This window comes from Suillus subaureus, assembly GCF_016647635.1.
Source record: "Suillus subaureus strain MN1 chromosome Unknown BJ212scaffold_4, whole genome shotgun sequence".
Classification (NCBI taxonomy): domain Eukaryota; kingdom Fungi; phylum Basidiomycota; class Agaricomycetes; order Boletales; family Suillaceae; genus Suillus; species Suillus subaureus.
In genome coordinates this window covers 887268-911385 of record NW_024538560.1, presented here as the reverse complement: position 1 = coordinate 911385, position 24118 = coordinate 887268, and the positions used below count along the sequence as shown (strand labels likewise).

At 48.0% G+C, this 24118-nt stretch overlaps 8 protein-coding genes across 8 annotated transcripts; 6 read left to right on the top strand and 2 right to left on the bottom strand.

Annotated features, from left to right (window-relative positions):
* Positions 1–1566: 1566 nt before the first annotated feature.
* On the top strand, positions 1567–2107 carry BJ212DRAFT_1296229 (uncharacterized protein; the record flags this gene model as incomplete). Its single annotated transcript, XM_041332409.1, has 3 exons — positions 1567–1740; positions 1790–1871; positions 1920–2107. 3 exons carry the CDS (start codon positions 1567–1569, stop codon positions 2105–2107), a joined length of 444 nt encoding a protein of 147 aa, XP_041197714.1.
* A 1137-nt stretch (positions 2108–3244) lies between these two features.
* On the top strand, positions 3245–4356 carry BJ212DRAFT_1325770 (uncharacterized protein). The gene is made up of 3 exons (XM_041334582.1): positions 3245–3712; positions 3766–3874; positions 3931–4356. The coding sequence occupies exons 1-3, from the start codon at positions 3479–3481 to the stop codon at positions 4200–4202; spliced, it is 615 nt and encodes a 204-aa protein (XP_041197713.1). The 5' UTR covers positions 3245–3478; the 3' UTR covers positions 4203–4356.
* A 1477-nt stretch (positions 4357–5833) lies between these two features.
* Positions 5834–7111, bottom strand: BJ212DRAFT_1325763 (uncharacterized protein). Its single transcript, XM_041334581.1, has 4 exons — positions 6521–7111; positions 6339–6464; positions 6085–6290; positions 5834–6027 (listed from the first exon to the last, which is right to left on the bottom strand). The coding sequence occupies exons 1-4, from the start codon at positions 6780–6782 to the stop codon at positions 5872–5874; spliced, it is 750 nt and encodes a 249-aa protein (XP_041197712.1). The 5' UTR covers positions 6783–7111; the 3' UTR covers positions 5834–5871.
* Positions 7112–9758: 2647 nt separating this feature from the next.
* BJ212DRAFT_1325745 (glycosyltransferase family 24 protein) lies at positions 9759–16361 on the top strand. Its single transcript, XM_041334580.1, has 27 exons — positions 9759–10034; positions 10095–10849; positions 10905–11187; positions 11284–11677; positions 11754–11949; positions 12007–12083; positions 12138–12425; positions 12497–12719; positions 12781–12875; positions 12921–13226; positions 13283–13422; positions 13481–13621; positions 13686–13785; positions 13837–13902; positions 13952–14013; positions 14063–14659; positions 14713–14818; positions 14875–14970; positions 15022–15365; positions 15418–15454; positions 15501–15512; positions 15565–15631; positions 15678–15712; positions 15761–15787; positions 15846–15858; positions 15916–15974; positions 16029–16361. The coding sequence occupies exons 1-27, from the start codon at positions 9916–9918 to the stop codon at positions 16257–16259; spliced, it is 4869 nt and encodes a 1622-aa protein (XP_041197711.1). The 5' UTR covers positions 9759–9915; the 3' UTR covers positions 16260–16361.
* A 1852-nt stretch (positions 16362–18213) lies between these two features.
* On the top strand, positions 18214–19524 carry BJ212DRAFT_1296225 (uncharacterized protein; the record flags this gene model as incomplete). Its single annotated transcript, XM_041332408.1, has 2 exons — positions 18214–18596; positions 18657–19524. The coding sequence occupies 2 exons, from the start codon at positions 18214–18216 to the stop codon at positions 19522–19524; spliced, it is 1251 nt and encodes a 416-aa protein (XP_041197710.1).
* Positions 19525–21271: 1747 nt separating this feature from the next.
* BJ212DRAFT_1476531 (homoserine dehydrogenase-domain-containing protein) lies at positions 21272–22542 on the top strand (the record flags this gene model as incomplete). Its single annotated transcript, XM_041339386.1, has 4 exons — positions 21272–21766; positions 21822–21947; positions 22000–22319; positions 22371–22542. The coding sequence occupies 4 exons, from the start codon at positions 21272–21274 to the stop codon at positions 22540–22542; spliced, it is 1113 nt and encodes a 370-aa protein (XP_041197709.1).
* Positions 22543–22618: 76 nt separating this feature from the next.
* Positions 22619–23409, bottom strand: BJ212DRAFT_1533144 (uncharacterized protein; the record flags this gene model as incomplete). Its single annotated transcript, XM_041341786.1, has 2 exons — positions 22619–23171; positions 23265–23409. The coding sequence occupies 2 exons, from the start codon at positions 23407–23409 to the stop codon at positions 22639–22641; spliced, it is 678 nt and encodes a 225-aa protein (XP_041197708.1). The 3' UTR covers positions 22619–22638.
* Positions 23410–23795: 386 nt separating this feature from the next.
* On the top strand, positions 23796–24026 carry BJ212DRAFT_1262480 (uncharacterized protein; the record flags this gene model as incomplete). The annotated part of the gene is made up of 1 exon (XM_041330269.1): positions 23796–24026. The coding sequence occupies one exon, from the start codon at positions 23796–23798 to the stop codon at positions 24024–24026; it is 231 nt and encodes a 76-aa protein (XP_041197707.1).
* Between the last annotated feature and the right edge of the window lie 92 nt (positions 24027–24118).

Below are 24118 nucleotides of genomic sequence, written 5' to 3'. Positions count from 1 at the left end.
AGTGTCGCTTGTAGTACAGCATCAAATTAGCAGGTGTACCGTGACGGTCACTGAATAAATGTGAGCCCGGGCTTACCTCAAGATCATCAGTCCCGTTCTACGTGCTCAATATCTTTAAGTCCTGTAGTATGACTCAATCGGCTCGTTTTTCGAAGGGATCCACAAGACCGACGTATCGATATATAAATATTGATGAACTTCGCAGGAGCGAGGATATACTTGAAATTTATATTTTGCGCGCGTACGACATGTTTGGGAGCTGTGGTATTCAATGTTCATTACGTCACGATGACTAGCTATGATGACGTAGCCTCGAGAAATATTTGTGGGGTTCATTAAATAATATTGCAATATCGAATTTAGGTCGCATATGTTGTAAGCTGAGATAAAACAAAACTACCCCGGAGCACGCGGAGTAGTAAGTCACGAATTCTAATAAAATTCTAAGTACACAGGTTTTCAATGAATAATTTGCAATTGCAGATATTGATCGGACTTTGAAATGAGGCACGGCAAATCGAACCACGATTGTCCCAGATCGTGAAAGTTGTTGTGTTACTACCATTAGGTTTACAACCTTGGCGGATCAAAGAGGACCGATCATCATTAGAAGCTGTTATCCTGTTCCCATAATCCAGATAGGCTCATTGCATTGCTGGGATCGATCGATCAGCCTTGATCCGTGCGTCATAGCATAGTCCCGGTCTCTCTTGTGGGCACGTTCAGGACAAGGAGCCTTGCTATGTTCGTGGAATCGTAGCATTAATGTATGGAGTGCACCTCGATCGTATACACGGTAATAGGTATGCTGCTCGTTTGATACTGTTGTGAGGATACTGGCTCACAATCAACCCACAGTAGCTTCATTGAGATGCAGCAGGCTTAATACTTTGTTGATCTAACGTCAAGAATCGTAAAGGTGGCATACTTGTGATAATATGGAGTAGTTGAAAAGTGACCGGTGGCATATGAATGGCGCATCAGGAATAAACTAAATCGGCGGTAAGCGATCTGTACTCGTGGTCCCGTTCTCTACGGGTCACTGATAACTAAAACAAAGAGCACGTACCAAGGCAATTCCTGCACAGGCCATCATTATATGAGCTGCGTTGGGAATTTCGAACGCGGAGGCATAGCTACCGGCGATCATTGGTAGATTTGGACTTATGCAAGCTGATAGTATGAATCACGGCATCACTTGGCTCGATGATGACCATGTTTATTTTTCCAAATCGAAATTGACAAAGGCACGCAGCCTTGATATTTCTGACACCCGTGAGCAGACTGATGGCGTGTCTAAGTAGCAACTGGGCTCTTGTCCTCAATCTGATCCCTGTGCATTGTAGCAGGAGGGCGCACAGACATCCCGTCAACGTGGAGTATGACACGATTAGTCGAGAGCATGATATTCTCTTGGGGAGTCCCGCACAATATTGTCGCAGGAGACTTTCCTGATGAACAACAATGGATAACGTTGAACAGTCCGCACCCGTGGAGACAGTAATAGATAAATAGTCTGCACAGAACCCAGACAGAACACTCAAACACACCCAACACACTTTCAAGATGTCCTCCAACACAAACTACCCAGAGACGCAGCAGAGCAAGGCAGACTTGCAGCGCATTTACAGAGAGAAGGAGGCAGAGGGATTCACGGAGCTTCAGCAGGCAATTCGTGAAGTGACAGATGGGAAGGTTGACCCGGCGAAGCGATATGAAACACTGACGAAAGGCATGACAGTCTATTCTGTTGATATTCAATTACCTAACCCACACTCCAGCCGCACAGAAAATTAGAGAGCTCAGTTGTCAGAATAAAGAGATGCGCAGACAGCTCAACACAGCACCTAATTCGTCGTGGGGAGCGCAAGGTGCACTATCTGGCTGTTAGACTCGCTCTAATGCTAAACGGTACACAGGTGGTCAGACCCACGGGGTATGGCCGGGGGGAACTACCACTAGTCCCTATCCCCCTGTATCTGGTTACGGTGCTCTGGGGAATAACTTCAGCACTACGCAGTATCCCACTCAATATTACCCGGACAATGCTGCGCTGTCAAACCCGAACTTCTTGCGAGGATATCCCGGACAAGGCAGGGGCGTTTAAGCGACCGCGATACATCAGTATCACGTGGCGAGAGCAAGATGGAATAACATATGTCTCATTATTGATTATACACTAGTCCCCATTAATTCTTGTGCTTTTTGGAAATGGTTGAATTACTTCCTTTTGAACCCACAAGAATGCCATTAAGGATCTTCTTGGATGATGGAACAGTTAAGTCCACACATTCCTAAGACAGCTCGCCAAGTTTGCCTCCGTCTTCCAAGTGAAATTGCCATACATCTGATTTACCACCAATATGGAGGCCAAGTGTGACATTGAAATCATACTACTATCATCTCAGTCGATAACAACTCGCTTGATCACCACTAGTATCGACTAGCATAATAACAGTGATCCTACGAAGGCATTGAAATAAGGCTGTGGAGTGTTGGTATTATTATATTTGGACATTTCATTGTGGCGAACATTGATGAACTCGGACAAGATGGCCTGTCTAAGAGCAATCTTACGTATGATATTCACAACTGTGTTATCAGTGACAGATGGCAGAAGTTAAAATGCGATATGTTATTGAACCCGCTCCCCTTGGGTATCGGATGCGTTGAACGAATACCACTCGTGGGTCCATTGTATTGCGGGAAGGTTCGGAAGGGTTGCTGAGCTATAGGAATGCATGCGTGGACCAAGGTTGAACGTTCAGCGCTAGCGCTAGCGCTCAGCTTTACTGGTTAAACCCCTGCAGTGGACTCGGAGAATATACATTACGCCGAGAAGGATCACTATGCGCATAGCCTCGTGGTAATTCGAGGCAGCCCATTGCTAGGGACCTAGTGAAATTAGGTTAAGATCGACATGTTCCTGATCACTTTCGGACCCGATATCTTCGGATGAAGTTTGCTGAAATCCAGGAGGGCACTGCTTGATTTATTTTGCAGAGTATCGAGGAGAGACTATATGTTAGCCTACTGTGACATTAGAAGCATCGAGGCGGAGAGAAGCGTTCAGATGACAAACTGAATAACAAACCAACCACCACCGTCGAGGCACCCAACACACACCACACCCCTGCACTGGGCATGGTCATCCCTGAATTGAGCACAGCCCTGTGCTCCATGAGCGACCTTGATACGAGGATCGATTCGGAACAATGAAAACAATGCAACCATGTGGCATTCAGGCTAAATTAATGAGGTCGAGGAGTCCGACGTACGACCGATGTCATCAATGTGACATTCCACAGCCACGAGCGTCTTGGTGTCCTAATTGTAACTTGTGCTCGCACCTCGTCGCGACATATCCGAAGACGAGGCAAAAAAATTCTCAGTGCTGTGTTTGTCACGTTCACGCAGAAGAAAGGTAGCGAGGGCAATGTGTTGAGTATTTAAGATGTTTTACCTGTAACTCACTACGATGCACTCCTCCGTCAAGAAAGCGCACCGCCAATCCTTGTTCTCTCCAAATTCAGAAACTTTTGACATGATGCAAGACGATACCACAGAGCGTTCATACAAGCAGACCAAGTCCACACAGCAAAAGCAATACAGAGACAGGGAGGTCGACAGCTTTGCCAACCTTCGCGAAGCCATTCGCGAAATGACAGATGATCAGGAACCCCCCAGAACCAAATACGAGACACTGTCGAAGGTAAGCATATTAGAGTAAAAAATTGAGCCACAGGAGAATTCAACGCGTGGCTAGCTGCACAATATATCAGGCAACTTAACCTGATAAATCAGAAGCTGCAACAGCAACTTCATACGCTGAAACCATCTCGAATGGACGACGAGGGCTGTATGATGAAACAAAGTAGGGGTCAGTTTTTGCAGATCTGGTCGCAATTGTCTCATAGACAGATCCTACAGCGCATGTACCTGCCATGTCCTTGCACCGGAACGGTGATGTCAAGTCGGTTGGCACACACTGGACGACGCATATCGTATCGCAAAGCTCACTGCACAATTTTTACATCGGCATGGACTCTGGAGTGTACGATGCTGCCATGCTGGAGGGTGCGCAGGACCAGACGAGGATAGTCTCAGGATCTAGTAGCAACTTGAGTCAGATCGACCAGTATACGTCCCTTGGACACCCCTTGAACCAGTCTCGCATCTCCTATGATGGATATTCATACTAGAAACAGAAGTATGTGTACAATAGAACTCACCAAGTTTTCTATAGTGACGGCACGGTGGTACTGATAATGGATGTGTGGTTATAACTGGTGCACTTGCTACTGCGTGAAATGCATTCAATGGGTATTTCAAATGGCGATATCATACATGCATCCATGCGCTTTAAAGTAATTGGGACGCACTGTATGCTCGGCTCGGAAAATGCACCTGTACCCGGTATCGGTAGTACTCGAAGACCGAGGTCCGAACGCTTGTAACTTGGTCCGGGCTGCGGGGAAGTTGAGTTCAAACTTCACGGAAGTTTCTCACATGCGGAGTTGAAAAAAGCGCCGCTGGGGGTTCTAGGGACTGGAGAAATCCGACGGAGGTACCAAGTTTAAGATAGGTTAGAAGTTTCGAGTATACATATATGGGATGGGCTGGTCGAACTCAGTCTCTTTAGTGTTCGTGCCCACATTAATTAATATTGGTAGATGTAGCGAGCGCTCGAAGATTTTCTTCGATCATGGCTTCGCGATCAGTCAGATCGATGATAGAGCGTTTCTCTGACCGATAAGACTAGCGAGACGGGCCGGCGGCAAGTCCTACCTCTATAGGGTTAAACGAACGCGTCAGTACTTTTCCGCATCGGCGATTCAGTCACTGTTATCAGTCGGATCTTACTTGGTTCTTACTCGGCTCCTTCGAACAACCTGAGCCAACAAAATCCGGACATCTTCACGGCATTCGCAATGAAGAGACTCCCTAGACTCTACATGTTCGCTTCAGCGTAATGTTGTAAGCATCGCGGAGTGGTGAGATATATTCCGCGTACCCCCGCCACTTGCAAGCTTGCTCCTCCTTTTGTATTTGTTTCCTTCGTCGATGAGTCTCTCCATCATTACTATTTTTCACTCATACTCGTTGCTGACGTCACGATGTGCACTGTAACCGTATAGCCCATGTTTAACATATATAATCTATTCTTTTAAAAGTGGATAATCTTACCTGTACAGTATACTGCGACCACTCCAGTATTCTAGAGTCTAGTCCAATAAGGCTAAGTCGCTGTTGAAAAAATGAATGACGTGAATATGGTAGTATTAGGTTCAAGTTACTAGATGCGGCTGCCGGCGGATGCTCGCAGCGAGCGGCCCGCATCTCAACCTGCTCAGAGTTGAATGTTATGTAGATTCGTTCAGCATTTTTGATAAAGCTAATATATAAGTTAGCATGTCGAAAGACGTGATGAGAAGATCGAACCGACAAAGTTGAAGTAGTAGAGGAGTGAGAAGCATGCGAGTAGCGGGGATTACCACTCCTCTGCTGCAAATATTTAGCTGAAGCGAACATGTCTGAGAGTTTCTTCATCGTGAATGCCGCGAGGTGTCCGGACTTTGTTAGTTCAGGTTGTTCGAAGGAACCGAGTAAGATCCGACTGATGAATCGATGACAGGTACCATGTAATCATTGATTTACGTGAACTACTTTTGGTAAGAGTGCTTAGAAACGGTATATGCATTCGAATTCTCAAGTTGAGAATAATGATCGAGTAAGCACCTAGCAGATAGGGTCAGAAGACAAGAGGCTGCCAAAAGGACTCGCGCGTTCGCCAATTAATTGTTCAAACTGCACACTGGCTAAATGGAAAAACCCGAGAGACACACTTCCCGCTTAGTCCGTCCTTGGAGATCACAAACTTGTGAGTGGTGTTGGTGGCGTCGAACTAAGGCTTATGATACACAACCTGCCCGGAGTCGGAGAATCTACATGTGATTCACTCTGTAAGTCGACCCCCAACAGATAATAACTAACTATCGCGGGTACAAGTCGATGTAAACTATATTCCTAAACGTATTCACTATGATTATAATATTGGCGACCCGGGCTCCAATGAGGATTTACCTGGCTGATGATCTGATCATACGCAGGAGTGGTACCCATGTTCCCCGATAACATGTTGGCATCGTATAGTTCATAGCCTGTACCACTGGTGACATGGCATGAATACGATTCAGTTGGCGGTATGCCTGCGAGCTCACAGGAGCCGTTTGGTTGCTCGATGAAATATTCATAGAGTGGCGGGGAATATGGGCCCTGCGTACAAGGACCTGCCAGGTGTCAATGACGTGCAGATTGACTGGACGGAACACCCTTACTACTGATTGTTGTCGGGACCCCTCCCGCATAACTTGGTGGCATTTCAGAGCCGGTGTGACGGGAATTATAAAGTTGGTGTTGCAACTTCGTGTTCGACGTAGAAAGCTCCTTAATCAGCCGTGCAGCTGAACAAACCAGACTGTCAGCTAGTTATGTGTTTTCATTCACTATATATTCGCACCTTTTCGTAGAACATCTTGTCTCGTCTTCGGGTCAATTGCTCCTCCAGTAGCATGACGAATCTCCTTCCGCACCAAGGAAAATCCATCGAGCTCCTTGCTCCTGTACTGTTTCTGCAAAACCGACTTATTTTGCTTTGGCATTGCTTCAACGAGGTATTCAAGTGGTGGAATCGGAGCGGCTGATACGAAACAAGATAGCACAGTGGGCATGGATCCGGTGCTTTCCCTTGTCCTCTTATATCCCGACCACGCTTTTGCCATCCGCTAGGCGCCAGCGGCGGCCCTGAAGGTTAGTTTCCCCTAGTTAAACCAAAAGAGAAGGAAGACAGTCGTTCATTCTTGTCAAAGGCAGGACTTACGTCCAGCTCCTAACTTAGCGGGATAATAGAACCCTAAAAAGCCATCGATATGGTTGGTGGAAATTATTTAGCGCTTAATCAAGTCGCCGCGAGCTTAGGTGGCAAATGCCATGGCCTTACTTCCGTTATAGAAGCGATAATTGAAAGGGAAGTTCCTTATTTTTGGAGACCATCGAATCAGTGCGTGTGAGTGCGTGTGGTTGGACAGTTGCTGAGCTGATGATGATTGCAGGAAGAGTGTTTGCCTGACGCTCATGTGTCACATAACCAGTGCATGAGTCAGCCTGACCATGCGCCTAAAGCGCTCTAGTAGGGCACCTTGCACCTTGTGGTGAGGAACAGATACCGTACTTATTGCTTCCTTCTGGATCGAGTTTGCTAACAGTACTTTATACTTGGAATAATGCCGATAAACTGGTCTTGTACCACTGTCACACTATCCAATGCTGTATGATGTCATCATAATCTCCGTACATCCCGCTCATGAAGGTTATCTCCAGCCTATACACCCTGTCAAGGTCTACGAGTGTCAATACAGCAAGAGCTCGAATAGCAGGACTCAAAAGGGCAGCGGTACTGGTACGCACTCGTTGAAGACATGCCGCGGTGCATCTGAGATTGCTCGCATCATTACAAGGCCCGGGGATGCTTCTAGCCAGTCGAGTTCTTCGAACGAAGTGGGACTCCACATTCAAGCCACCTTAGTTCACGCACCATTACGATATGTAGCGCATGGGCATCAGTGAATTCGTGAGTGTTAGATGTTGTAGCTGTGGGAACATACAATTATGCTTCTGCTAGGTAAGATGGCTTGGGACTTCGTATTAGCGCTTGACCCCTGCCTTACAGTGCCCTACGATACCCACGATTACTCCCGAGGTTAATGGCCGCTGGGCGGCCGGGGGTGATGTCAAGACCCTGGGTTGGAAGCAGACATTGCAACTTGCGGCAAGCCAAACTCGGATTACATCAGAATGGAAGTTAGCGCAGGTGAGAGGTTTCCCAGTCAATGTTCGGTCAAGCTAGCGTTTGTCTAGCTTGCTGTAAAGCTATTTGCGCTTTCCTGGGAGGTCGGACTTCCAGTGAAACTTTCTCTCAAAATAGGAATCAGCAGAGTTAGCGCGTCAGCAAGCGCGTGGCAATTTTTTTTCTTGATCTGACGGTCGAAAGCTGTTGTCGATTCTTCGAGTAGTCTTGAATCGTTGATCAACCAGTTTTCCGGGATCTTCCTGGCATCGTCGGATCAGGGACAGCATCTCCGTGGTACAAGGCCGTATGTCAAGTTTCAAGTCTAGCGCCAATCTGGCGCGTGTATTTAAACTTTGTTTGAAGAGGAAAGTCTAGTTATACTGTGACTGTAAAGAGTACTAGATAGTGCTGGAAGGATCTGTCGCCAGACATCGCGACATCATTTAGAGATGTCGGAATCGTTGTCAATGGTGGATTCCACGCGCCAACCGAGTATTGGTGTCTTTCATCTACATGGTCATTGTCCCATTGTCAGTCGGTCAATGGGTGTCAGACTGGGCATAATACTAGGTTAATGGTCTTGTGCTATATCTCGTAAGTGAAGAAAGCTCACCCAGATGAAGGCCGCTGTGGTGCTGTGACCTGGCTCCAGATGAAGTTCCTGCAGCATGGTGTTGTGGCGATAAAGGGATTTTATCATTTCTATAGCTGCAGTGAAAATTTTAATGACGTCGCAATCAGGGGCTAGTTGGCACAATCGGGTTACCTTGAACAATCGTCTCAAGTCGGGTCTGATGGGTATCTGCGTCTCGAGATATGTCACGAAGTAATTTTTGGAGTTGCGCCAGTGCATGCGCTTCCTGTATTGCCGTTGCAACATGGCCTTGTCCTGGGCTGAGGTTGCACGTTCCAAGTCTGTGGAATGCGATTGAGGATGATGAGATGAGTGCATGACGGTAGACATTTCAATGATTCGTAGGATACGTTCACCAAAGGATTAAATACTTGTCATCCTGCGACGGACGAGTACAGGGAGCGCGTGGGGTTCTCTTGACAGACCCTTAAAATTAGAGCAATACGACTTGTACTTCAGACTCGGAACGCTAAAACAACGTTGAATTGCTACTTGCGCACTCGCCGTGGCAATTTTGCAATAGAAATTGTGGGTCATAGACCATCGAGGACATCACTTGTGATGATCACGATGATCATCCATGATAGGAAATGACGGAACCACATGGGATGAGCCTTTAAGTCGGGCACGATTCACGTTTGTCCAAGCTTATTTCTGAGATACGCGATTTTGGTGCGCCACCAGGGACAGCATATTACGGGCACACAGCCATAGTAATGTGAGTCGCCCGGAGACAGCTGTGTATACTGCTTGAACTTTGGGTAGTGCTGGAAAGGTTAACCTTCGTAAGGAAGAAACCGCTGACAAGCCGCTGTTGCGGTTCGGAAGGGTCACCCTGGCGTTTTTTTTCGCCAATCACAGCAACTGACTTGCTGTTGTCGCCATTGCATAGAGAATATAGTACTTGAAAGGTCGTTGTCTGAAAATTTTGAGCTGAACAGTTGCTCATGGTTGGCATAAAATAAGTGCTCCGAGTAGTGTTGTGGGCAGAAGTCTGCCATTCTGCCAGCTGGTTTGGCAGAACCGGTTCTGCCTCCGTGAGAATCATACTTTTTGGCCCGACTCGGAGGCTTTGAGTCGGGCCAAACAGTATGATTCTCACGGAGTAAACTCATCTCTACTTACGTACCCCCGCAAAATATTCATGGACATCCACAACACTTCTCTAAAATTCTGGGAGCTCGATATTATGATAGCCAAGGTCATTTTCTCTCATTCCACGCAGATTTTTAATTAAAATACTTTGATGTAATGTTGGAAATCAGAGGCACAGTACATCATCTATAGTAAATATATGGTAAATATTGGATACTAGTCACGTGATCTGGCGACGTGTCTACCAGGCAGGGGATCAGCGACTTGAGTATACTTTGCGATTTAGCACTAGTGTTTTTGGTTTACTGACTGCGTAGGCTTGTAGGGGTCAGCAGTAATGTGTTCCAGCGCACTTGTTGTCCTTGGATGCGCGCTGCTTGCTTTCAGCGCGTCTCCCCCAGTCGGTGTGTCCTTGCGTTCCTCTTTCAATGCTGCAGATCCATTACTTGAGGCGCTGTAAGTTCGAACTATGTACTTGACCCTCTCGTGCAACTAATATCACATATAACTTACCAGGGAAACCCTGGCCCTTTCCTCTCCCGAGCACCTGTTTTCACTCCTTAATCATTTCCCCCTCCCACTGAAACCCGCAACACCGGAAGAATCGCATAACGCCGTCTTAGATCTTGCAAAAAATTACCTTCTGCCTCCGGAGATAGCTGCCGTAAATGTTGGGCTAGCTTTGCATGCTGCAAGTCCGAAGCTTGCTGCACAGCACATACATGAAAGTGGAAGGGAAGGGTGCGAGGATTGGGTAGATTGGTATGGAAGTATTGCATGCAATGCGGAAGAACTCAGGCGCCTCGTCGAAATTTCAGTTGCAGCCTCGGATTCCGAGTCCCAACCAAAAATGAAGCGCCTCCAAACAGATCATACGCCACCTCTTCGGCCATCACTTGACGCCCCCAGGTGGACAGCAATACACTACGCTGATCCTATGGTACCTGAGTTCAACTCACTACATGGCGCACTACTCTCTTTGAGTCTTGATGTGGAATACGTGCTACGCTGGGCTCGGCCTGTTATTGCAACAGATGGACCGTACTTGTCCGGATTCGGCGTCGCACTGGATTTGAAGAAGACGGATTACCTCGCTGTGGATGACCGGAAGCGGGCTTCTTCCACCTCTCGTAATGATCCCTCTGGCGAGAGTCAGGAAGGGAATGAAAATGATGTGCTGAGCTGTATTTTCGAGGCCATGTCGTACGTTGATACCGAAATGGAGAAGAATGCTGCCACAAATAATCCCTTGAGTATAGAGGAGATTCAAGGTAGCTTGACTTTTATCATTGTTATATTACTCAGTGCTCATCTCGCGTGGCATAGACCTTGGCCTTAAAGCAACATCTTTCCTTGCTCTCCTTTCTGACCCCGCTTCGTTTCCCTCAGCCATCTCTTCATGCTTATTGGGAGATTCACTCGCTCCGCTGCATGTATTGCACACGTTGTCTGCGAATTTTCCGCGCTATGCTGCTCCACTTGCGCGTAAAGTCCGCGTGCCCGACACAGTACGAGACGAGGTGCAAGATAACTGGGAGAAGGCGATGATGGGCGTGAACATGGTGTGGGTCAATGGCAGGGTGCTAGAGGGTGAAGCTGGGATTTTTGGGTGCGTTTTCTGTCTTTACCATTCTTCCTTATTTGTACTTTCGTTGCGCCTCCTGTGCTACATTCTGAGGTTTGTTTGGTTCTTATCCAAGTTTAGGCTTCTACGCAACTTTGCGCGCGAACGCGCTCTTATTCGCTCACTCGTCAAGCTTGGTTTGTCGCGGTCTCAGGCCATAGAGTTTGTCGTGCACCCAGTGCATTCAGGTCCGTTCGATCCACCTCCATCGAAATTGGAAGTCAAGAAAGGCACAACATTCGGTTCAGCGAAACGCTTTGCTGAAGAAGCTCTACGTACAGATACCGAGAACAACGCTGAGGCCGAGGCCTCGAATGAAGGACAGAGGGGGTATGATATTCTTCCAAAGTGGAACGATCTCTTAGATGGCCTCGTCGACTCTTCAGATAGGCCAGAAGGGGGCGGCGTTATATTGTGGCGGAATGATATCGAGGAGGACACGAGATATGCTCAGTGGGGGACGGACTTAACACAGGTGGGTGCATATACGCACTGTCGTGGATCCTTTGATTGAGACATGCTAACTTGTTTGGTTTGTGTTACATGCATAGCTTCTCCGCACGCATCCGACTCAACTTTTCAGTGCTTACTTGCGTTTGCGGGTCAACATCATTAATGTCGTCCTCGCCCTTGACTTTTCGCAACCGAGGTTCTTTTCTCTCATAGCAAACCAAGTGGATACCATCGTCGCTCGTGGATTTCCTGTCAGGTGGGGATTTGTTCCAGTTTTTGCCGGCGACGGGGACGGTGCGTGAGGAGACTATTTTTTTCTTAACAATAATACTTATCGTCATACTTGGATAGGCCTTAAGATGGCGAGAATTATATACTATGTTGCACAGAAATTCAGTCGTCCAGAAGTGGCTTCGTTTTTCCGCTCTGTATGTCCATCACTTTGACTTTGTTCTATGTTGCTTGATCATTCTTTTACATAGTTATCCACTGCGCACATGCAGCAGAACTTGCCTGCTCTGTCTTGGAGTATTGTCCATGCAACATTCAACTCTCTTGGGACAGCAGATAACTTTGCAGATATAGCTAGCGGGAAGGTACCCAGCGTTGAAGAAGCTCTTGAGAGCGCAAGGTGGTGGACGAGGAGGCTTGGTGTGAGCGGCAAGGATGGGGAAGGATTTGTTAATGGAAAGTGGTATGAAGTGGGGGATAATTTTTTACGAGATTTGCAGAATGAGGCGGTTGGACAGATGCAGTTACTACAGGAACTGGTAAGCGTTTAATTCATATCCCCTCCTGGCCTCGCTATCTAATCGACTCCCTCATTTACCCCTTTCCTTAGATCTACCTCAAAGAACTGACTGGTGTTTCCGTACCACTCATCTCAACATTCTTTTATGACCTCCCCACAACACCCTCGAGCCGGAATCCGTACATTTTCAGCAAACCCCCCTCTTCAGTGCATTCTTCTTCTTCGAGTACTGGGAATCTCAAAATTTTCGATCTTGGCGATTTGGGTAAGCGCACGGGATGGAACCCGCTCACATGCGCGTGGGTGACTTCGGGTGAATCCTGGCGTGTTACATATGCTGTTTAAGCGATGCTAATTCTATCCCCTGCTGTCAGATGCCGAAAGGACACCTGTGAGCATGGCTGTCATCGCCAATTTGGATTCGGCGGAGGGGCAAGCACTGGTTCAGGAGGCTGTGACATTTGTTTCTGTGAGTGACCTGTGTCCGTGCGCTTTCGTGCTAATACGCGCGTAGAGAAAGGGATCGCAATCACGCATCACATTCCTACATAATCCTTCTACCAGCTCACCTGGGGGTAATGTATCATCTTTCTTTGCACATGTTGGGTCAACAAGTGACCTCGGGGAGCTTTCTCCGGATGTGTTACAACGAGCGCTCAACGATTTAGAAACGCAAGACGCTACACAGGTATTTATAACCGAAGGGGTAAAGCTACGATCGGATCCGCAAGCACATACAGCGTTTCTGACTACAAGCCGCCTTCTCGCGCGCGAGGCGGGCCTTCGGCCTGGAGAACAAGCCATCATTGTTAATGGCCGGGTACGTTCCTCATTCTTGTTTTCAGTCCAACGTGGATAATAAAACTTCATGCATAGCTCATCGGTCCTTTCTCTCCTGAATCGGAGTTCGTATCCGAAGACTTTGCGACGTTGGAGACATATGAAATAAAGAAACGAATTGGACGTGTTGCGCAAGCTATTGAAGAGGTTCTAGCCGACGGCACAGAGCTTAATGCGTGAGTGGTCCTGATCTGCGCTGCTTTCGGGTTCTGATATTGGATTTTGTGTACACAGGTTTGCATATGCGAACCTGGTATCGGTGGCGTCGTCGATTATCTATGCAGATCAACAGCCAGATCCAAGTGAAGCAGGATTGTTTGACAGCGCACCTCGAGCTAGGACTAGTAATTACAAACTCTTATCGGGCAGTTATACGTATGTGTTTCCTCACCTGCATGCAGCCTTGAAGCGGCATGTTGAATGAACTATCCTTTTCCAGGAAATTTGAATTCGGCGATCGAGAGAATGCATTGACCCACCTTGTGCTGCTCCTTGATCCCCTGAGTGAAGGAGCACAGAAGTGGATCGCAATCTTGGAGGTGAGCCGCCGTGGGACTGTAGATTTCCCAAGTTGATGTAGGTGAATGTAGAAACACGAGGAGCTCTTTCCAGAGGTGTACTTTGAATTGTACCTCAATCCAGCGCAACATTCCGAAGTGTGCAAAATCCCTTCGTGCCGCTTGACCAAACTAATCGGATTCACAGATCCCACTCAAACGATTTTACCGATATAGTATTGAGCCTCGCGTGCAATATGACAACAAAGGGTGGGCGGGTCTGTTTTCCTCCTTGTGATGTCACTGAGGAGCAATCTAGTAACGAGATTCCGGCGCAAGTAACCTTCAACGGCCTGTCTGTAGACCCGATATATACTCTTGGCATGGACGTTCCCCCCTCGTGGCTCGTCCGCCCACGAGAAGCTCTCTACGACCTCGACAACATTCAGCCGAGCACACTTCCACCTGATGGCCTTCATGCTCTCTTCTCGCTTGACTACCTCGTTGTTGAAGGGCATGCACGGGAGACGGAGTCTAATAACCCTCCTCGGGGCGTACAGCTCCAACTAACCACTTCATCTCCTGTTGTCAATCATACTCCGTCCGTAGTCGATGACACTCAGGTTGTCGCAAATCTTGGCTACCTGCAGTTTAAAACTCGCCCAGGAACATTTAAACTTGCTATTCGCGAGGGAGGAGGCCGTGATGTGTATGGTATAGCCAGCGTGGGGAGTGAGGGGTGGAATAGTCCCTCTGTGGAAGATTCTGGAGAGGAATTGACTGTGATGAGCTTTGAAGGGCTAACCCTGTACCCAAGGCTGTCACGGAAGCCGGGCATGGAGAAGATGGATGTGCTTGCAGGGTTACAGCAACGGTCAGGCCATTCCCAAACCGTCATGCACGACATCTTGTCCAAGTGTGTGGTTCTTTCATTCCTTACTGCTTTTATTGGTCCTGAATTCACTTTAGGGTTTCATCTCTTTTCAAATCAAAAAGCACGGCCGAAGTCACAGAGACGGGCGCCAGACAAGCGGACATCAACATATTCACAGTTGCTTCTGGGCTGCTCTATGAGGTGCGCTCCCTTTCCCCGCCTGCAACGCTCGATGCCTCCAACAACTCTCTTTTCAGCGTTTCGCTTCCATCATGATTCTTAGCGTGCTGCGCAACACAAATAGCACTGTGAAATTCTGGTTCATCGAGAACTTCCTATCGCCTTCTTTCTTGGTCAGTTGGCGTGACGTATTGCTTGCAACATGCCTCATTGCCATATTACAGGAATTCATACCACACATGGCCGAAGAATATGGCTTCCAGTATGAGCTAGTGACTTATAAATGGCCTTCTTGGCTCCGCGCCCAGAAGGAAAAGCAGCGCATTATTTGGGCGTACAAGATTCTTTTCCTCGATGTTCTATTTCCCATGGACCTCAATAAAGTCATCTTTGTCGACGCGGACCAAATTGTCCGTGCGGATCTGCAGGAACTGGTTGACCTCGACTTGCACGGCGCACCATATGGCTATACACCCATGGGCGATGACAACTACGAGATGGAAGGTTTCCGGTTCTGGAAAACTGGATATTGGAAAGACTTCTTGGGTGATCGTCCGTATCACATCAGGTAAGTTCATGTGTGGATTGCACGATGTTGAATCGATCTTATGCTTCTCCAGTGCCCTGTATGTTGTAGATCTCGTCCGTTTTCGCCAGGTACGTGTGTCACTCCTGATGACGATCCCTGACTGATGGTCCTTAGATGGCTGCAGGAGTACGTTGGCTTCTATCGCATCCGAGGATTTTGGGTGACATTTTGGTTTCAGGACATCCTCCGTGGACAATACCAGATGCTGTCGGCTGATCCAAACTCCCTTGCTAACTTGGACCAAGGTCAGTTATGCGAGTCTCGAGAGGACACCTACTGATGCGAGCCAAGATCTGCCAAATAATATTCAAAGAGACGTGCCGATAGTAAGTTGAGATTGCATTTGAGTGATACAGGTCACTGACTCCTACTAGTTCTCTCTTCATGAAGACTGGCTTTGGGTATGTAGACTTGAACTTCAGTATCCTTCCAATCATACTGATGACGTGGCTGATGCAGTGTGAAACCTGGTGTATGTCATCAAATTCACCCTAGACCCCTCCCTTAACCGTCTGAATGTTATGTGCAGGTGGCGCGGATCGCCTTCATCGTGCCAAAACCATCGACTTGTGCCAGAACCCCCTTACGGTCAGTCCTTCCAGACCATATCAGTCGTTCTCCTGACGCCTGGTTGATTCACAGAAAGAACCAAAGCTGTCTCGTGCGAGGCGGATCCCTGAGTGGGAGGAATACGACAGCGAGATTGCGCAATTCGCGGGCAGACTGGCTGCCGAAGGCAAGATTCATTCGAGTGTTGCTACCGCTCGTTCGGACGTCCTTGCGAATGTTGGGTTGGTTCAGCCAGCACACAACGATGACGTCGAGGGTGCTTCGGGGGGCGAGGATCTTCAGCATTCTCATGACGAATTGTAGATATTTAGGTAGACCAAGATCACGGACAATTTTGCCGATGGAATTTACCGCGTTGCTAAGTTTACTATAAACGCTGATCCACGCTGATCAACTGAATGTGCCAGGTGTCACCTCGTGAGTTCTCCGCTGTCCAGTGTTGCGCCCGGATATGCGTTGAGCCGGCTAGGATCCAGAACTAATGCTGTAATATGATACCATCTCGCACGGCTGTTTGTAAGTTACACCTTCTTATCAGTAGGGGCCTAGTCTCCTCTGGCCAGGCCTCATAGAAGGAAGATTGTGATACCGGCCCGCATTAAGCACGGCAAACGATTCATTAGTCAGAGCAATCTTGGTACAAAACATGCTTCGCCCCCAAGCCAGGGATGACCGCCATATATCGACTGACCCTAAACTTTCTTCATTGCTGGCGAGAGATAATGGAAAGCCAGGGTCGACGGCCCTATGGCTTCAGGGAGATACATGATCCAATTCGACTGGAATATGCCTAGTGTAAATGCGATCAATCTTAGGACGGAATAAAACAAACTTTTTCGCAAAAGGACATTACACCGGCAGAGACCGTCGGAAGGTACCTAGGGGGACGAGGAATATCTTGATTTTTGATACTCATTAATGTCTTTCGGTGACTCCACACCCACCTGCCGAGTAGAACATGAAAGCGCATTTCTATCGTTTTTATGACCTACGTCAGATTCTTACAAGGGCCGTGATCGGAAGGAAAATAAATGCGCAGCATTAGATATGGATCGATTCTGAACAGCATGATCTTATCCGAGATGCTGTAAGAGAGCGTTCATTTCATAGAGAAAGCATCTTATCGTGGAGTGAAGGCTGATATGAGCTGATACGAGGGCAGAAGACGTTGGGCGTAAGTAGGTGTTAAACTTTGTAGGGGCAGGCGCGGTAGAAATAGGTGAGGGCATCGCAGCCTTTGAGCGTGTCGCCTCCGTTCATATGATTTGATGAAATCCGAACGGCGGGGAAGTACTTACGCTACGAGCTCCACTCATATCAGCAGGTGATGCATGCAGATTTCATAATGAAAGAAGGTTGACGAATCTGTGCAACGAGGCGTCCAAGAAAGGTGAAAGCGGCCCTGCAGGGGAGACTTGAAAGGGGATGCCGGGTAAGGTGTGCCCAAACAAAAAAAAAGTCACAGCTAGCACATACGAGAATAGCGCTGCTGCAGGAAGGAATGATAAGAATATGATGCGGACACAGGAGGATACAGCCTACAATGATGTTATTATTGTTCTTGGGGATAAAACCTCGAGTGAGCAACGTTGCGGTTGCGTCAATAGGTGTGTGAAACGCAATTATGTGGAAGCACGGTAGGGGCGTGCAAGTGATTGTAGTCTAGGAGATCAATGACAAGAGAGTCACCGCCCTTCCGAGTCACTTTTAGTGGTATGGTATAGGCTATTGTATTGAGTTACAACTACAAACCATAGTGATAGAACCTGCTGTTCTATTTCTTTTGTGGCTTCATCTTAGTGGGGACTGAGTGGAAGATCACGAAGCACGACTACACAACAAGAAGGAGAGGAGCAATAAGCCACGGTGGCAGGCGCAGATACGGAGGATCTACGGCACAAGGAAGCCAACCTAATCAAGAAAAGAAGGCACACAAGATTCAAAACTAGTACAAACAACTTCTAAATACGGACATATTCAGACTCAGATGATAGAAAAGTGTCACAAAATACTATATATGGTAATGCGTTACTACTGCGCGGTGTCGGAGAACAAAAAGAGCTCCATGTGTCATCCGCCGAAGATCAGTCATCCCACGATATCCTCGTTTTTTATTCCTCTCACACATCTTCGTCATCGTCGTCGCCGTCGCCCTCAACCTCTTCGTCGTCGCTGCGCTCGTCGTATTCGTCGTTTCACTCAACATTCTACACTTAACCAAATGCTTCTTGCTCACAAACCACATCCTCCGCCCTTCATGTCGCCTAACATCTCACATCGTCGTCATCCTTCGGCTCCTCCAGCAGTCGTAGTTCAAGCCACGAAAACACCTGGCTTGCTTTTCATTTCAAAGCAGCCTTCACGACCTTCAACTCCTCGTAATCATCAACAGCTTCCTCAGAGTCATCAGAAACAGCATCGGTCTCCAAAGCCGAAACAGAAACAGCTTGTCCCTCAGTCACAGGGCCGTGCAACACAGCCTCCAATTTCCGAGTCATCCGATGAACCTACCAAGCCTCCTACCCAGAAAAGTCATCCCGATGTTGTCTCGAAGCTAGCTGTTCATCCGGCTACGTCATCGCCGGACAAGGCTGTACGAGGTAGACAATGCAAGGCACCTAAAGATAAGGGAACGACGAGGTAATCAATTATATCCCTTTGTATTCACTCAGCAACATTTCTGAGTACCATCCTTTTTAGGAGCTCTTCTTCGAATGCGCAAGCGCGACGCAGCAACATCCGTCAACCTTCACCACCTATTCTCTCGCAGGCTGAGGGTACCACTTCTTCGACACAAACTTTTGGCCGTCACAACAACAATCCCGCATCCAACTCTTTTGATCCCTTCGTTGTCAGTTCCGATTCTGATTCGGACAACTCGCTTCCATCCATGACTTTGACGCCCAAGAATCCTTCTTTGCAAACTCCTTCCCTGTCATCTCAACCTACAGGAAAACTCGCTGCTCGTCGCCGTCGCCCTTTCCCGCAGCAAATTGCCACACCTACCCCTTCCATTCGAGCAGTTCCTGTCCCTAGATCTAATATTCAGTCCACTCGCCACAGTATCTCTCGTTCAGCTCCGAGCCAATCTGCTGCACCACTCAGAACCGCACGGCGCATTTCCGCTGGTTCTGCCGCAGATTTCCCAGTTTGTGACGACACCACTGATGTTGATGATGATCATTCTCCTCTATCAACCCCCACTCGCGAGAGATCTGCTGGGACCTGGCAGCAACTTGTATTTGAGGAAAGCCCCCGTACAGCACCGCTCAATACGAGCGCAGGGTTTCCGTTTGGTGGGCGGTTGAACTGCAACACTCCGTCTCCATCCCGCAAACATTACAGGACGCCCAGTGATGGTATTTTTCACATGTCCTTGGACGAGGACACGGCATCGACTTCTGATGCTTCTGAGGAGCAGAAGAAGTTGTTTGGCTTCATGCCAAGGAAGCCTGGTTCAGTTGGACCAAGCGTCACCCGCGCTGTTAAGGACAAGGCTGGGTTCTTTGCGAGTTCAGTGTTCCAAAACTCGCCGAGCCCCGACGAGTTGCCTCCGCCCGCTTTTTGAGCGGTATTTTCGTTTCTATCACATTCATCAAGTGTAGAGGTTGGTGATTTAATCCTTGGGGTAAAACATCTGTTGAATAGTGATTTAGATTTTCGTATTGGCAAGCAGCCCCTAGACTAATATCACCTCACCACCGACATAATCTCCCCTTCCTTTCGCCGCGGAATATCTCCGAACGTATACTGAACCTAATACACCTTCATCGCGAAAAGTCGACATACACCCTGCTTCTGACGATGTGATCTTCCGTGGCGCAGTGTCTTATACCTCTTTTACCGATATCATTATCCTTTCGAAGTCTTCCATCAGGCAACATTCTCGTTGTGGTCTTCTCTCTTGGGCTGTTGGCTCCCACGTTTCTATGGCATCGCCTGTCTAATGGACTTGCCGTTCTGCACTTGTCTTGCTTGTCATATAATCCGGTCTATTTCGGTCATGGTCACCCGCACAGGACACATTCGCAGCTTGCCCCAGATTTATTACACCTGGGTCACCGCTCAGTGGCGACATTCATACCTCGCTCGCTGGCGGTTCATTCTCTATCTATTTCTTTTCACCCCTCAATGTGTCACTACCACGGCTCCATCATCATCATGCTTTCGCAACATCGCATCGGCATTTCTTATTATCTCGGTTGCCCGACAGCACTCGGGCTTGTATAAAAGGCAACACAAGGCGCAGACTATTCACTACATAAACGACAAAAATATTACCATTAAGCCTTGTGTTGCCCGCTGCGTATTGTGTATATGACGCCACGCCAATCCCCTCTTCCCTCCACTCCTAGCCGATCGTGCTTATTTATCTATCGGCCTCGGGGGGTCCTAGTATTTCCACCCCTGAGCGTGTTTTTGGATCTTGGGACTCGTCTTGTGATATTCTCATCTTTTTCTTCTACCTTTCATCCACGTCAATTTCCCTTTTCCTTGGTCTTAGTATCGTATACTTTCCCGGCACCCACTTGTGTTTTTAGCCCGATTTCTTGGGTGCTCGGGTTATCTATTTCGTTTCACTTCATTCTCCCACTCCCCTCGCTGCTGCCATGCTTTTTCCGATTCTGGTGGCAGCCATACTTCTTTTTTTAGAAAATACAAAGGTGTATCAATATCGACTCAGCCCACGCATTCTCGGACTATCGCGTCGCATCATAACTCTTCACTTCTTTTCCCAAATGTGCTATAGTCACTTTACATTTTCGTAGCATGCGTGCTTCTTTATGCCCCTTACTTTCTTCTCTGTTCATGATGTGACACGATTTTCCAGTGTATAATTCGCCTGGGTGTGCGTTGCTTTTCCCTGAGTATCGTGACTTTTGACTAAGTTTCGATCACAGTTTTACCATACGTTCCTACCCAGTCGTCACTGCACAGGCGCTGATGTACATACATACTCTCCGTCTCATTAGCACTATCCGCCTGTGCATCTTTGATTCACCGTTACTTAAAAACTTTCACTCGTTAAACATCTCTATATCAAACCGTACACTCCTTATTGTGATTTGCAATAGAATTCATTGACTTTTGGGCGTAAACCATGGCCACGAGCATTGAATTGTGAATTGCTCAGTTGCTGCAGCGCTGATACTTTTGCGCAACAGATTGCGATCAACATCTGAGTCATGCAAAAACTCTGGAGTGTGATCATCATTGGCAGAACCGGTAATCAATATCGAGATTTCATTTTTCCAAGACACCTCCGTGATCGCAGATCGCGCCTTTCATATTCCTACACCACTAACGCACAGAAAATGGAACCCGGAAAGTACCTACAGGTTGCTGTGGTGGGCGTCGGAGGTGTCGGGACCCAAGTCGTCGAACAGCTGATCACAAACCCGAACTATGGATTCCAGCTCGCAGCGCTTACCTCTTCCAAGCGCATGCTCCAGCCCACCAAAGATCTCTGCATCAACTTCGTAGCATGGAAGGACGCACTTAAAACCAGCGAGACACCCGTCGACCTCTCTGCGGTGAAAAACACGCTGCAGGAACTCGTGAAGCAGGGCGAGAAGGCTGTGTTTATCGATAATACATCTTCGCAGGACGTTGCAGAGATGTACCCTGCGTTGTTGAGTGCGGGGATCAATGTGGTTACGCCGAATAAGAAGGCGTTTTCGGGTGAGGTGGGGTTGTATCAGGGTATTGTGCAGGCGAGCAAGAGTGGAAGGTATTTGCATGAGTCGACGGTGGGTGCTGGGCTGCCTATCATCTCGACGCTGAGAGATCTGGTAGAGACTGGGGACAAGGTGAGTCTGTGGGTGGCTGAGGTGCGATGGATGGAGGCTGACTTCGCACGATCAGGTCGTCAAGATCGAGGGTGTTTTCTCAGGGACCATGAGTTATATCTTCAACAACTTTTCTTCCGTGGAGGGAAGCGATGAAAGCTTTTCGTCGATAGTCAAAGGAGCCCGAGCACAGGGATATACGGTATGTGTTATTTTCACCTGGGTTTGCGCAGTGCTCAAATGCCAGTCCTCAGGAACCCAATCCAGCAGACGATCTGAATGGCGCAGACGTCGCTAGGAAATTGACCATCCTCGCGCGTATCATTCCGGAGCTGAAGGACGAGCAAGGAAACTTCCCGCTTCTGCACGGGTACAAGTCGGTGGAGACTACTTCTTTAATCCAGGACGCCCCTGCGAGCGCTGTCTCCAACGGGGACGAGTTTATGAAGTGGCTTCCCGAGCAGGACTCGCATTTTGCACAGATGCGTGAGCAGGCTGCGAACGAGGGCAGTGTTCTCCGTTATGTTGGCGTTGTCGATGTAAAAAATAAAATCGTGAAAGCCGAGTTGGCGAAGTAGGTCCACGATGAGCTCACAAGCTTGCTCTGTTCTGATCGACTTTCTAGATACTCGAAAACTCATCCGTTTGCAACTTCGTTGGGAGGATCGGACAATATCATCATGTTCCATACCGAACGCTATGGTAAAAGACCCCTGATTGTCCAAGGCGCTGGTGCTGGCAATGACGTAACGGCCATGGGAGTTGTGAGCGATATACTAAAGTTGATTAGGCCGTAGGCTGAAATACAAATGACTGAATGTAACACAACTATCAACAGAATCGATGCTTCTAGCAGTGTGTGATATGAGAAGTCTGCGAGCGAAAAATCGGGGTCAAGGGTACTGCAAAATGAATTCCTTCATGGGTTGCTCCCAACTGCAAAACGACAAGTTTGAACCCCCGCATGTTTCCAACATGGTCGGCCGCAGCTCTTTCATGATCTTCTTCAGGCCTTGCTGAATGCTGTGAGTACTCTTCCCCTGTATCGCTGCGCGACTGCGTAACGGCATGATGCGCGATAGGTTCTCCATACGTTTCTTCTGCCCCTTATCGACGTCCGCCATAATTGTTTGTTGTATATGGTTGTACGGTTTGCTCCCCGGTGCCGTGAGGTTGGCGAGCAGGCTGGTTGTCTCGTCAAATACGATCTTGATGAGAGTAGGGTAAAAGTGGACCATGGAGCCGGGCGTGCCGCAAACTTTGGGACAGTCGGGATTTGGGCATCCGGGTGGGTTCACGCCGTTTGCATCTTGACACTTTCCATGGAAGTAACCCGGGAATATGGCTTTCTCTAGACTGTTGTAGGCAGTAAGGTTGTAGGCTGTCAAGACGGGGGCGAAGTACACGATGGGGTTCTCTCTGCGGCCTGCAGCAGGGATGAGTTGCTCGCTGATCTGGGTCGCCTGTGCGTGTCATCATGATAAGTTTGACTTGACGACAATGATAAATTGAGATGTACTTTCCAAGTTCTGAAAGGTCGTAAGCAAGACGTTTTGGTAGCGGCTGAGGTACTCGTTGGTGATGTCGACGATGCAGTCGCCTTCGCAGGCAGTTACGGCGACCGGCGCCAGGAGAAGGGAGAGCATGAGGAGAATAAGTTTCATGTTTAAAATAAAAGAGTGTGGTGGTTCGCCCAGCGAGATGTGTGGTTCGCAATTGACGAATCAATAATGATTTGTGAAACTTCGTAACCTTGCATTTCAACTCGCGACGTGATTTCGTCACGTGAGGAAAATCAATTTCCACTAAGATAGGCCTATCTTAGTACTTCCACTTGACCAATCAATCCTGCCACACGTATGGAGGCCAAAAATATCGAGGCAGTTTAAGTCAACGTGCCCACAGAAGAAGCAGCCACAATGTCTCCTCTTTCTTGCCTGCATCTACTTGCTGTATCATGATTGCTGAGCTTCAGTGGAACATCTTTGACCTGGTTTCCCCTCCTAACATGCCTGTTAGTACTGCTGGGGAGACATGGGTGTTTTTTAACATGAGAAAGACACTCCTGGCACTTGCGTTGACATGCAAGTCATTCACTGAACCTGCATTGGACCTTTTGTGGCAACATCTAGACAGGGTTGAACCTCTTATCAGATGTCTCCCACAAAGCCTATGGAAACGGAACTGGAAAAAGCTAGTTAGTCAAGCTCTGGCCCATGCTCAAGAGTACACTAATTCACACTATTTGATAGGAATTTCAAAGAACCATGATGTTCCATGACTGGTCCATCTTTTGCAAATACAGCCACCATGTCCATTCATTGCTCAATCAATGTCATGAGAGGTACTCAAAAGATGCAATCTGTGGCACTG

Coding starts and splice junctions, on each gene's coding strand:
- BJ212DRAFT_1325770 (XM_041334582.1), top strand. CDS start 3,479: ATGCACTCCTCCGTCAAGAAAGCGCACCGCCAATCCTTGTTCTCTCCA. Junction 3,713..3,765: donor AATACGAGACACTGTCGAAG/GTAAGCATATTA, acceptor AACGCGTGGCTA/GCTGCACAATATATCAGGCA. Junction 3,875..3,930: donor GGGCTGTATGATGAAACAAA/GTAGGGGTCAGT, acceptor CAGATCCTACAG/CGCATGTACCTGCCATGTCC.
- BJ212DRAFT_1325763 (XM_041334581.1), bottom strand. CDS start 6,782: ATGGCAAAAGCGTGGTCGGGATATAAGAGGACAAGGGAAAGCACCGGA. Junction 6,291..6,338: donor GGTCCCGACAACAATCAGTA/GTAAGGGTGTTC, acceptor GACACCTGGCAG/GTCCTTGTACGCAGGGCCCA. Junction 6,028..6,084: donor ATGATCAGATCATCAGCCAG/GTAAATCCTCAT, acceptor GAATACGTTTAG/GAATATAGTTTACATCGACT.
- BJ212DRAFT_1325745 (XM_041334580.1), top strand. CDS start 9,916: ATGTGTTCCAGCGCACTTGTTGTCCTTGGATGCGCGCTGCTTGCTTTC. Junction 13,903..13,951: donor ATCCAGCGCAACATTCCGAA/GTGTGCAAAATC, acceptor TCGGATTCACAG/ATCCCACTCAAACGATTTTA. Junction 15,713..15,760: donor TTCAAAGAGACGTGCCGATA/GTAAGTTGAGAT, acceptor GACTCCTACTAG/TTCTCTCTTCATGAAGACTG.